The 14,207-nt window shown below is 40.9% G+C and overlaps 1 protein-coding gene across 1 annotated transcript; it reads left to right on the top strand.

Annotated features, from left to right (window-relative positions):
- The first annotated feature begins 2,185 nt into the window (after nucleotides 1-2,185).
- On the top strand, nucleotides 2,186-2,365 carry LOC133080454 (ATP synthase subunit ATP5MJ, mitochondrial-like). Its single transcript, XM_061176355.1, has one exon. It carries the CDS (start codon nucleotides 2,186-2,188, stop codon nucleotides 2,363-2,365), a length of 180 nt encoding a protein of 59 aa, XP_061032338.1.
- The last annotated feature ends 11,842 nt before the right edge of the window (nucleotides 2,366-14,207 follow it).

Below are 14,207 nucleotides of genomic sequence, written 5' to 3'. Positions count from 1 at the left end.
GAACTGCGACTGCGGGGAGGGAGAGCGCCACGAGGGAGCGAGGGAGGCCGGGTGAGGCCAGCTTGGACCGCTCCAGGAGAGAGTGAGCAGGAGAGCCTGGACTGCGGACTGAGAAACGAGAGGCTGTAACGGTTTTTGAAATGGCAAGCCTTCCTCTCTGAAACCACCTTCTCTCCCATTGCCCCGTTTTCTCAGCCAAGCCCAGTCTTGGCCCTTATTCAGACCCGTTTAACTCCGGGATAAAGAGTTGGGCCCTGCTGTAGTTCATAGGGGAAGGAAGGCTGCAGTTTTCACACTTCACCTTCGCACTTTGCAATCTTTTCCTGTTCCTCTCCCTCAGCCTCCTTTTTCCCTTTAGGCCCACCATGGGTAGGAACAGGGAAGTTCTTAGAGGAGCCTGGTCTGGAGTGCAAGGTGCAGAAGAGTAGGTCCAAGATCAGATTGAGATCCAGGAGGCAGGAATGGGCAAGGACCTGGTCTGTTTTGCTTCCCAATGGATTCGCAGCACCTTGTACTCAATACAGTATGTGTTGCAAGACTAAAGCTCAGGTAATTAAAGCATATGCCGTGTGGTAAAGTCTGCAATAAATGTGGAATAAAAAGCTTGGAACAAAATTATGAGGAGCCCTGGATGGCAAGCTGAGAAGTTTGCACCTTATTCAGTGGGCGCAAGGAAGCTATTGTTTGATGATTTTGCGAGGAGGATGACACCATCATAGTTATTCTTTAAAAAGATTATAAATACTGTATAGCAGTAATTAAAGAGCAGCATGAATTATCAGGTTATTACAATAATACAGGCAAAAGGTAATAGAATAGCAGTGAAAATGTGAAAGAAAGGACAAATAGGAATAGTATTACAGAGGGAAACCACAACAGTTTGCAGCTAATCAGATTTGAAGACCTTGTGAAGGGAAAGAAAATTGACCTTCAATCTTCCCACCCTGAGTCACTGGGATAATGAGTGGCAGTACCATTAACAACAACAAAAAAAGGAATGCTAGGAAAATTTGCTGACGGAATGCAGAGAAAAACATGAGTTCCTTTTATCACATGTTGGTTCTAAGGTTCTCACATATCACTAAAGTAGAAATAACAGGCATGGAATTGGAAAAGGGGACTGGCATTCCAAGCTGGAGAGAGGCTGCAATGGAAGCAGCTAGAGAATGTGTGGAGGTAGGAGGACAAACAAAACCTTGGAGAATACTTACTTTCAAGTGATAGGAGAAAGCAGAAGAGCCAGCAAAGTTTGGCTCCTTAAGCCCCTTCACACTTTTAATACATCTTATCAAATGTCAATGATGAATGACTAAGAATCAAAAGATCTGGGTTCTAGCCCTAATTCTATAACTAAACAAATGTGTGACCTTCAGAAAGTCATTTCACCTCTGAGCTTCATGTCCATCTGTAAAGTTAACTGGAGACCATATGTTAGGCCACAAAACAAGTCTTAATCTTAAAAGATTGAAATCATACAAAGTGTCTTTTCTTGTCACAATGGAATGAAGTTGGAAATCAATAAGAGAAGGAAAACTAGGAAAATATGCAGATATGTGGAAATTAAATAACACTCTTAACTAACTGATGGGTCAAAGAAGAAATCACAAGGGAAATTAGAAAATACCTTGAAATGAATAAAAATGAAAATACACTATACCAAAAATTATGAGATGCAGCAAAAATCCTGCTAAGGGAAATTTATAGCTGTAAATGTCTACATTAAAAAAGGGGAAGGAAAAAAAAAAAAAAAAAAGGGGACTTCCCTGGTGGCACAGTGGTTAGGAACCCACCTACCAACACAGGGGACATGGGTTCGATCCCTGGTCCGGGAAAATCCCACATGCTGCAGAGCAACTAAGCCTGTGCGCCGCAACTACTAAGCCTGCGCTCTAGAGCCCACAAGCCACAACTACTGAGCCCGTGTACTGCAACTATTGAGCCCACATGCTGCAACTACTGAAGCCCATGCACTTAGAGTCCCTGCTCCGCAACAAGAGAAGCCACAGCAACAAAAAGACTGCGCACCGCAATGAAGAGTAGCCCCCGCTCGCCACAACTAGAGGAAGCCCACACACAGCAATGAAGACCCAATGCCAACAAACAAACAAATGTTAAAAAAAAATTTTTTTAAAAGCAGAAGGATCTTGCAGGTTGGGGCAGCCTGAGTCTTTGGTCCTACACCCATATGCTTCAAAGCTTTATTAAAAATATTTGGATCCCCGTGAAGCCCGACTATACACAAACTTACCAAGAGGTTTGGGTAGGAATGGGGTTGATGGGCTTCATTTATAAAATCAGGAGTACTGATAAAAGAAGTAAAGCTTTGAAAGCTTCAAGTCCTGCGCCTGCTCATGGTCATCATTAACCAGCTTTACTTGGAACGTCAGTCTGGCTGTAGATTTCAGCAAGCTGTGTCAGATGGGAACCTGCCACTGACCTGCTGGCATGAATAAATGTACCTCTTGAGATCCACACTGCCTACATGGGTGTTCCTCCCTCAGCCCCCATGCCCATCGTGCTCTGCGTAGATCTCTGTGATGCAGCAGGTACAGTTAGAGTCTCACTGAGCAGTCTCATCCTTAGGAAACCTGAGGGAGTGAGGAGTAAATACCTCGATTAGCACGTAGGAGTTGGGGATCAGATCTAAGCACTCACACTTCCGGTGTTCAATAAATATTTGTTAAAGGGGGGGGGGAAATTGGGAATTTCAGTTTGGAATTAACAGATACACACTACTATATGGCAGTCCAGTGGTTAGGACTCATCGCTTTCACTGCCGAGGGCCCGGTTCAATCCCTGGTCAGGGAAGTAAGATCCCAGAAGCCACGTGGTGCAGCCAAAAAAAAACAACAGATAAACAACAAGGACCTGCTATATAGCACAAGGAACTATATTTAATACCTTGTAATAACCTGTAATGGAAAAGAATCTGCATACATATATATATATATATATATATATATATATATATATATATATATACACATAACTGATTCACTTTGCTGTACACCTGAAATATTGTAAATCAACTATACTTCAATTAAAATATATATGTGTTAAACAGATTAAAAAAAAGAAGGCTCTCACATTGATAACCTAACTGTACAACTTAAGGAACTACAAGAAGTACGACATAAGGAAATAAAAAATATTAAAGTGGAGATAAGTAAAATAAAAAACAGAAAAAAAAAATCAACAAACTGAGTTGGTTCTTTGAAAAGATCAACAAAACTGAAAAACCTGTAGTTAGATTGACTACGAAAAAAAGAAGACTCAAATTACTAAAATTAGAAATGAAAGTGAGGACGTTACCACCAACCTTACCGAAATAAGGAGTGTAAGAGCTTTATAAATTGGATAACAAATGAAATGAACAAATTCCTAGAAACACACTGTGATATCATGATACAATAAGAAATATATATTTGGTCTTTGTCCTTGGTTCTTACCAGAGAGCTCCTAAAACTCTTGTACGGGCATACTTCGTCTTGTTGCACTTCACTTTATTGCACTTTGCGGACACTGTGGTTTTTTTACAAATTGAAGGTTTGTGGCAACCCTGGGTCAAGCAAGTCTACCGGTGCCATTTTCCAGCAGCACTTTTTATTCCCCCTAATTTGAATGTATAATTGGTTGTATTAACTCCAGGTAGTGTCAAAAATGAGTTAAATTATAGAACACCCAGTTGGTATCCACAGAGAATTGGAAAACTGCTTGATGTGGAAAACACACACACTTGGTATCAGAAATGTTGTGTGTAGAAACAGATTATTATACACACAAACTACCAAAACTGACTCGAGAAGAAATAGAAAATCTGAACTGATGTATAACAAATAAGGAGATTGAATCAGTAATCAAAAACTTCCCAACAGCACAACAATGTGAATGTATGTACTTATGCCACTAAACTGTACACTAAAAAATTATTAAAATAGTAAATTTTATGTTATGCATGCTTTACCACAATCAAAGAAAAAAAAATCTTCCAACAAAGAAAATCCCAGGACTAGATGGCTTCACTGGTGAATGTGTCTACAAAACACGTTAAACAGGGACTTCCCTGGCGGCGCAGTGGTTAAGAATCCGCCTGCCAATGCAGGGGACACGGGTTCAAGCCCTGGTCCGGGAAGATCCCACATGCCACGGAGCAACTAAGCCCGTGCGCCACAACTACTGAGCCTGCGCTCTAGAGCCTGTGAGCTACAACTACTGAGCCCGCATGCCACAACTACTGAAGCCCGCATGCCTAGAGCCCGTGCTCTGCAACAAAGAGAAGCCAACACAATGAGAAGCCCGCGCACCACATTGAAGAGTAGCCCCCGCTCGCCGCAACTAGAGAAAGCCTGTGTGCAGCAACGAAAACCCAACGCAGCCAAAATAAATAAATAAATAAATAAATAAATATTGTTTGGGGGAAAAAAAAAACACGTTAAACAATTAACACTAATCCTTCTTAAACTCTTCCAAAAAAACAGAATACTTTCTATTTCATTTAGTTAGACCAGCATTACCTGGCCTCTAATACCAAAACCAGACAAAGACACTACAAGAAAAGAAAACTACAAGCCAATAACCTTTATGAATACAGATGCAAAAATCATCAACAAAATAATAGCAAACTAAATTCAGCAGCATATTAAAAGACCAAGTAGGATTTAACCAAGGAATGGAAGGCTGTTGCAAGAAATTCAATCCATGTAATTTATACCCTGCATTAACAGAATGAAGGGGAACAAAAAAATCATCAGCTCAATTGATGCAAAAAAAATAATTTGACGAAATCCAACATCCTTTCATGATAAAAATAATAAGATAGGAATAGAAGGGAACTTCCTCAACATAATGAAGGCCATATTTGAAACTCACAGCTAACATCATACTCAATGGTGAAAGACCAAAAGCTTCACCCTAAGATCATGAACAAGATAAGATGCGCCCTTTTGCCACTTCTATTCAGCATAGTTCTAGAAATTCTAGCCAGAGCAATTGGGGAATAAAAAGAAATAGAAGGCATCCAAATTGTAAAGGAAGAAGCAAAATTATCTCTGTTCACAGACATGACCTTGTATGTAGAAAACTCTAAAGGTTCTACAAAAAAAAAAATGGTAAGAAAATAAACAAATTCAGCAAAGTTGGAGGATACAAAAAGCAACACACAAGTCGGTTGTATTTTTATACAGTAGCAAATGAACAATACAAAGAGGAAATTAAGAAAAACAATTCTATTCATAACAGTATCAAAAATAATAAAATAGGAATAAACTGATCAAGAAGGTGAAAGACGTCCTGGAAAAACTACAAAACATTGCTGAAAGAAATTAAAGGAAACCTAAATGAATTGAAAGACACTCTGTGTTCTCGGATCAGAAGATTCAGTATTGTTAAGATAACATTATTACACAAAGTGATCTATAGATTCAATGCAATCTCTATCAAAATCCCAATGGCATTTTTTGCAGAAATGAAGTGAAACAGCTGAATTTGCTGGCCTCTAGAAATCCCTCCCAGACACAGCACAGCAAAGGTGATGGGCTCTGCTCCTGGAATCCCTGGGTTCAAAGGCTCCTTATCACCTGTGCAATGGAAGCCTATTACTCAACTTCTTTACACCTCAGTTTTCTCACCTATAAAATGAGAATGGAATTTTCCTTGTAAGTGGTAGATTGCAAGAAAAGAACCTGATGCTCAATGAATGTTAGCTATGTTTATTAATGTTTGTATGGTTCAAGCTTGAGCAAGAACCAGGAGAAGTTAGTGTCATAAAATACAAGTGAGAAGAGTTCAAAAATAAGGGGATGGTCGAATTAAATTCTCCAGAGACATCAAGATTAGCACTGAGGAAAAGCCACTGGATATAGCAATTAGGTCATTAGTGACCTTCATTCAAGATCAGTTTCAAAAGGGTGTTGGAAGCCAGACTGCATTTGGTTGAAGCACAAAGAAGGTGAGAACGTGGAATTGGTAAGTGTAGGGTTCTCTTGAGAAGAGTAGCAGTGAAAAGGTAGAGGGTGATCATTTAATAGGGTTGATCCCCCAATAGGGGTGGCCAAATCATAGAGTTGGTCCACATGTTCGCAAAACCCACCCCACCTTACAAAGCTGGCCCTGCTGCCATATTGACCACAGGATATGCAGAGATTAGGAGTAACATCTTTTTAACCACTGGGTCTTCTCTCTTGAATAGTCTCCCAAGACTGGCTAAAGTCTATCTGAAGGTGCCTTTTCAGAAACTGCTGAAAAGGCAGAAATCTGAAACCTTAGATTGATCCTCTGACTGTACTGCCTGTTCTCTCAACCAACAGAACTAAAAGGGGCAGAAATTGTGGACAGGGCAACAAAAATATAAAGAGAAACATTTATGATATAGCATCTGGGATTATAAACTGATAAAAAAAAATCATGGTGCTGAACTGAGGGTGGCTCCCGCAGTATGGTACTGCACTTCTCATGCTGCTGTGTTGATGGATATGTCACCAACATCACCAGGTCAATAGGTCACACCCCTAAACAGGAGTCTTCCAACTTTATTGAAGAATCTCCTTTAACAGAAATAAGAACTCATTTGACCTGTCTTGAGGAAATAATCGCCGACACATGGTAGTGTACTAACCACTGCAAGAAGGAAATAAGATGTTAAAAAATATGATTACTCATTGCCTACAGGATCTTGCAGTTTAGGGCTTATTTTTTTAAAAGGTTATTGTGTCTTTGGACTTCTCTGGTGGCGCAGTGGTTAAGAATCCGCCTACCAATGCAGGGGACATGCGTTCGAGCCCTGCTCCAGGAAGATGCCACATGCCACGGAGCAACTAAACCTGTGCGCCACAACTACTGAGCCTGCGCTCTAGAGCCTGCGAGCCACAACTACTGAAGCACGTGCGCTCTAGGGCCTGCGTGCTGCAACTGCTGAAGCCCACGCGCCTAGAGCCCGTGCTCCACAACAAGAGAAGCCACCACGATGAGAAGCCCGCGCACCACAACGAAAAGAGTAGCCCCGGCTCGCCGCAACTAGAGAAAAAGCCCGCGCACAGCAACGAAGACCCAACGCAGCCTAAAATAAATAAATAAATAAATAATAAATTTATTTTAAAAAAAGTAACAATCGACTATTTGAATAAACAGTAAGTCCAATAAATAACATATGCACAGGATATAACCTGGTAATTCATATATGAGGAAATTCAAGGAGTAAATAAATGGAAATAGATTCATTTTCACTGGTAATAAAAATATACAAATAAAGTGGCTGAGATATACTTTTTTAAATTCTTAGAGACTTCGCTGGTGGCACAGTGGATGGGACTCCGCGCTCCCAAAGCAGGGGGCCTGGGTTCAATCCCTGGTTGGAGAACTAGATCCCACATGCATGCTGCAACTAAGAGTTCGCATGCCACAACGAAGGAGCCCGCGAGCCGCAACGAAGACCTGGCGCAACCGACTAAATATTTTTTTAAATGTTTTAATTCTTTTTAAGAATTAAAATAAAAAATTTAATTGTGGTAAAATACACATAACAAAGTTATCATCTTAACCAATTCTAAGTATAGAGTTCAGTAGTGTTAAGTACGTTCACATTGCTATAGGAGGCATACTTATAAGCATACTAAATAATTTTTTATTTATTTATTTTAAAAAATTATTTATTATTTATTTTTGGCTGCATTGGGTCTTCGTTGCTGCATGTGGGCTTTCTCTAGTTGCGTCAAGTTGGGGGCGGCTACTCTTCGTTGCGGTGCGCAGGCTTCTCATTGTGGTGGCTTCTCCTGTTGCAGAGCACGGGCTCTAGGCACACGGGCTTCAGTAGTTGTGGCACGCAGGCCCAGCAGTTGTGGCTCTCAGTCTCTAGAGCGCAGGCTCAGTAGTTGTGGTGCACGGGCTTAGTTGCTCCGCAGCATGTGGGATCTTCCCGGACCAGAGATCGAACCTGTGACCGCTGCCTTGGCAGGCGGATTCTTAACCATTGCACCACCAGGGAAGTCCACTAACTTATCTTTTAAAAGTTTAATGGTGGTCCACACTTTCTAGGTTATTCTGTTATCAGTGTTGACAATTGGTAAACATCCTTTGGAGAGCAATATAATCATGGTGGTAACAGCCATGACCCAGTAGTCCTACTCCTGGGAATTTGTGCTAAAAATAATTCAGTTGAACCAAAAGGCTATATTCATGAAGATATTTGTAATACTTTCCTATAACTACTACAGCAAATTACAAGTTTTGTGGTTTACACACAAATATATTATTTTATGCTTCTGGTGGATAAGAAAATCAAGGTGTCAGCAGGACTGTGTTCCTTCTGGAGGCTCTAAAAGGGTTTCCATTCCCTTGCCATTTCCAACTTAGTCTGCCTGCGTTCCATGACTGACTGCCCCTTCCTCCATCTTCAAAGTGCCTCATTGCAACCTCTGGTTCCACTGTCACATCTCCTTTTTCTCATGGACTCCTCTTGTATCCCTCTTATAAAGACACTTGTGATTGCACTGGGCCCACCAAGATAATCCAGGGTAATTTCCCCAGGTCAAGGTCTTTAACTTAATCACAACTGCAAAACCCCCTTTGTCATGTAAGGTAACAAGTTCCAGGGATCAGGATGTAGACCTCTTTGGGGGACTATTATTTTGTCTCCCACAGTTATCACTAACAGATTTTGTTAATATAATCACAATAACATTATTACACCCCAGAAGATTAACATTTCTTAACATCATCTAATATCCAACCCATGTTCACTTTCCCATGTTCGTCTGGTGTTTTTTTCTGGTTGGTTTACCTGAGTCAGGATACAAACTAAATTCACAGAGAGCATCAGTTGATAGGTCTGTGAAGTCTCTTTATCCATAACAGATATCCCTTCCTGTCCTTTTTCATGTCACTGATTTCAGAAGAAACTGGGCCATTTGTTTTATAGAATATCTCCCATCCTGGATTTGTTTCTTCAACTTCTTATGGTGCTATTTAACTTGTTCCCATATTCCTCACATTTCCTGTAAACTAATAGCTGGATTAGAGTCAGGGTCAATTTTGGGGGGTTTGAATGCCTCAGAGGTGATGCTTGCTGTGAGCTTCCTGTTGTATCACAACAGAGACAATGTCTTGTTCGCTTTTAGTGACATTAACACTGAAGAGACAATGTTTTTAAAATGGCTTTATTGAGATATAATTTACATACCATACAATCCACCCATTTTAAGCATACCATTCAATATACCATTAGTACATTTACAGAATTGTACAACTACGGCCACAATCTAATTTTAGAACACTTCCATCACCTTAAAATGAAACTGTGAGCGCATTTACAGTCAATCCCCATTCCTACTCTCAGCCCCAGGCAACCATTAATCTATTTTCTGTCTCTATAGATTTGCCTTTTATAAAAACAAATCATATTTTGGGTGCTTCAATGTTCTGGTCTGTTAACTTTCAGTCGGTTTCTGAATTCGATTCAGACATATTAACCTAAGTCTTTGTTTTTTTCTTGCTCCTGTTTCTCTCAATCCCTCATTCATTTATCTTGATCCACTTATAAGAACAGTGTTTTGTGCTTACTTAATTTTCTTGCTTTGTGCATTTTGTGCCATCTCATGTTCCTCAGAAACCATTTCTCTGCTACCTTAGGTTGAGTATCAGGGCCCTGCTAGCCCACAGGGCACTTTTATGAGACTTATAAAATAGGTGCCCTTTCCACATATATGCAGCCCTAGGGGCTCACTGCTTAGCAAGCAAAATGTGCTTTTGAATTTAAAATGATGCCTCCTGCAGGTAGATGAAGCCAGGGACCAGGCCTGCTTCTTGGTTAGCCCAGTGCAGGTTGGATTTCGGCTTCACTCCTCCTTGCTCGGCATGTCCTTGGAAAGGGCATCACCTGCATGTCCACACGCAGCCATACTGCTAGTAAGACTAGACATTCAGCTCTCCTTTACAACAGTAAATAGAGGTTTACTATTAGCCATTCAACAAGTATTTGCTGAGTGCTTTCCATGTGCTAATCATGTGAGATGCTACAGATAAAAGTTAATAAAGTGGACACAGCCCCTTCCCTTATGAAGCTTCCTGTCAGAGTCTTCATTCTCAGTGACATTTCTGCAAGCGCCTTTCTTCTCATACAGTCCCCATGGTCCAGTTCCAAACACCTATTTTAGCAGGTACTAAAACTCATGATTACACATGCAAAATGTTCAAGTTACAAAATAAAATGAAGAAAAACTATGAACATTTGGGTATTGACTCACCCAGTGATGATGCTTCCTAGGAATCTGTGCTTCTTCACACATTTTAGTCAAATAGTTTCTTTGGGGTAGCTGTGCAGATTCCAAAAGTGGCCACAATCCTTCACTCTTCCTATATCCACACCCCTTTGCAGTATGACTATAAAGCTTCTCCCATCAAGAGATGAAATCTATTTTTTCACTCCTTGAATCTGAGCTGGCCTTATGACTTGCTTTAAGCAATAGAATGCAGTGGAATTGACACTGTGTCAGTTCTAAGGCTAGGCCTTATGAGGCCTTGTGTGATTCCATCTGTTCTCTTGGAACCCCGTCAATAGCCATGAGAACCAGTCTGGGCTGCTCTGTTGGAGGAAGCAGAGACTAAACTCGGTCAGCTAAGGGCCATCCAAGACCAGCCAGCCCCCAGCCAACCGGAAGCTGACCTCAGATATGTCAGTGAGACTAGACCAGACCAGAAGAACTGTCCAGCAGAACCCAACCCAACACAAACTGCTGAGCTGTAGAATTGTTAAGATAAATGATTGTTGTTTTAAGCCATTAAGTATTGATGTGGTTTATTTTGCCGCAAAAGCTAACTGACGCTAACTTTAAGTCCCTAGGAGTAATACTACCCACTGCTCCCACCTGGCTTTTGATGCCCTCTAGCCCACCTATCCTGTTTTTCATTCTTTTGTTCAAAATACATACCCTGGGTATCTGCTGTGTGTCAAGCAGGGCTGGGTGTTGGAAATACAATGAGAAGTCTTGGTCTTGTGACAGACACATGCACAGGCAATTTCAGTTCAGTGTGACAACTGTAAGCACATATTGCCAAGAGAGGACATGGAACAGATACATAACCCAAATCAGAGTGTCTGATAAGACTAGTAATCGAAGGTGAGCCAGATAGAGGTACAGACTGTACAAAAGCCTGGAGGGGTGAGCAGGTGGGTCAGGTAAAAAAGTACACAAACTCAGTATGGCTAGAGCCCATAGTACAGCAGAGAAAGTGACGAGAGGGGAGGCTGGAGAGAGGAGCAGGAACTAGAACATAAAGAGCTCTGTATCCCTTTGCAGGGAGTTTAGATATCTGCTGAAGGAGAATATAATCTAATATAATATAAATTATAGAAAGCTCACCAAGGCTGCAATATAACAAAGGGATTGGGGGGACCAAAACTAAAGGCACCCAGGTGGCTTTTGAGGTGATCCAGATGAGAAACATTGGCAATTTGAACTAAGGTAGCAGCAGTGGGGATGGAGGTAAGTAAACTGATTTTAGATGCTCAGGAGTTAGGACTTGGTAAATGACTAGAAATGGGGTGATGAACTCTCAAGAGGAAGGAACAAAAGATAGTCCCCAGGTTTTTGGCTTAGCCAATGGATGATAGACATTGAGACAGGGAATGTGTATGAGGGGCAGATAAGGGAAGGGATGATGAATCCAGTTTGGAATATACTGAGTTTGAGGTGCCTTCAAGATATCCAAAAGGTGTCCAGTGGGCAGTTGGATATATCTGAGACCTGACAATATTTTATATATATTTCTTCATTATCTAACTAGAAAGAAAAAGGATAGTAGATGGCTGATAGTTGAAGAGTTTAGGAACTAGAAGGTGCCTTGAAATGGAAGAGCAAAGGCTTTGGGAAGACAGTGAGAGAACTGGAAGGCTAGAAAGTAGTGGTCAGGGAGTAAGATGTTTAAGATTCCGGGGATATAACAGTACAAGATAATGGATTTGAGGTGGTCAAAAAAGTGAAAAGCTAGGTGATGGATGGGTAACCCCAGAAGACAGCAGACCTTGGCAAGAAGAAACACTGTGGGCCAGACGTCAAAAATCTTTAATAAATAAGGAGAAATTTGATTGGCGACAGTAAAGTGGTAGGGAGCCTAACAGGTTGGCAAAAGCTTCAAAGATGGAGTAAAGTACAAAAATGGGGGACAGAAGACCCAGTACAGCTTGAGGATGCCAGTGACAAAATGAGAGATGACTAGGGGGATTTACACTTGGGGCAATTAGCAAAGATGACAAGAATGTGAGCTACGGAATGAGCTGGTTGGCCCTAGCTGTCCTGGTTTGGATTGTTTTTCCTTCAGAAGAATTCAATTCCCGTGGAGGAAAGAGCAGCAGCCCTGCAGCAGTATTTCTCTAAAGGGGAGACCAGGAATAGAACTGCCAGATTTAGCAAATAAAACTACAGGATGCCCAGTTAAATTTCAATTTCAGGTATTACATAGGACACACACTAAAAAATTATTTATCTGAGGTGCCTGAAGCATCTTATTGATTTCAACAAAGCTTTGGCATCATGTGGTCCTAACAAACTGACAGTTGGTCAACCTCTCACCTATCCAATTCAACTCCCTTGTATTAGTCAGAGTAGGCTAACTAATGTAACTATTTGACTTTAAAACATATGGTTGAACAAAAGTTTATTTCTTGCTAATTAAGCCAGTCACCAAGCCAAAGAGGCCCTTCTCTGTGTCGTCACTTTGGGCTCAGGTGGATGAAGGATTTGCCCTGGGTGTCATCTCCATTCCCACCTGATGGAAAGGAAGAGCATGGAGGAGCACCTGTGGGAGGTTTCTATAGGCCAGGCCTGAAAGTGGTGCAGGCACTTCTGTACACAGTCCATTGGCTGAACTCAATCACATGGTCATATGTAATACAAGGAAGCCTGGAAAATGTAGGATGCACAGGAAGAAAAGAACATGGCTTTGAGTGAGCAATCTCTGCCACACCCTTTATGAGTCTATCTGTGGATTCCCCAGGGATCAAGATTCTGGATCAATAACCTCTGCTTTAGAAGAACAGGCACTCACACATACACCATATCCTAATTGCTACTGAAAATGTGATCAAGGACAGAACTAAAGATCATTACATGCATTCCTTTTTTCCTAGACATCAGGGTTTTTTTGATAGCCAAAAGTGGTACCTATCAAATAGATGTCACTAAAAAGAACAGGAAAAGTTCATCCTGTTGTTCCCAATTCTAGCTGCTAGCCCACCAAGTTGGTGTTTTATCTTTCCATTACGATGAAATTTACCACAAATCATTCCAAACAACAAATGTTTTCCCCTAGTTCTTGCTTATGTAAATGTTGGTTGCCATGACAACAAAAAAGACTGCCCTTGATCAAATGGCAGAGCTTGCTAAGGAACAAGAAACAACTAGCTGGTTCAGCCATAAACCTAACCCCTCAGGCATGTTTAACAAGGGAAATAAGAAACTGGGGCAATTTCTTATTCAAAAGAAAAAGTGAAAGTAGAGGAAGAACTTGATTCTAGTGGGAGAAAAGATGTGGCCAAAGAATTTACATAAACCACTTCCTCTTGTTACCTTCTTTTTTGGGGATGGGATCTGGCTTTCTCCTTTTCTCTTGTTATATCACAAGGCTCATAAAAGGACTTGGGCCTCAGACTCAGGCCAATTTTGTCTTTACTTCCTACCTACTTTCACATTAGAATGGGGTCATTCCCTTTACCATAATGCACAGAGAGAATTTACCTGCCCCTCTTAGGTGCTTTCTTGAGTTGCTGCCTCTGAGGTCTGTAATTGAAGACCTAAATGACAACAGGATAAGGAATAACTACTTTGAATATTGTTTAGGCTATATTAAGCTACTTCCATTACAATTGGTATTTTAGAACAAGATAATTTAGACATAATCTTGACATTTTTGTTAATGAAATTCAGCCTTTTTGAAAATATTGTCAAAACTAGAAATTAAAATACCAACCAGTGAATAATCTTCATTGTATGACTATAGCTCCCCTCTAAATAATCCAGTCACCTCCTTTTCTATGGAAAAAGAACAGGAAAGCACGAGAACCCTTGAGACTAGGCTTTGTCAAGCATTTCATGTTTCTACAACAGAAAGACCTTCGGAAATGGGTGTTATTCTGACCAATATTAAAATGAACCTACAGCCTTCAAGCATACACAAGACCAGGGATACTGGGGACAGCAGCTGAGAGGTAACCGGTCGGG

This window comes from Eubalaena glacialis, chromosome 19 (assembly GCF_028564815.1).
Source record: "Eubalaena glacialis isolate mEubGla1 chromosome 19, mEubGla1.1.hap2.+ XY, whole genome shotgun sequence".
NCBI lineage: Eukaryota > Metazoa > Chordata > Mammalia > Artiodactyla > Balaenidae > Eubalaena > Eubalaena glacialis.
The sequence above is the reverse complement of the archived record's forward strand: the minus strand, read 5'-3'. Positions and strand labels throughout refer to the sequence as shown.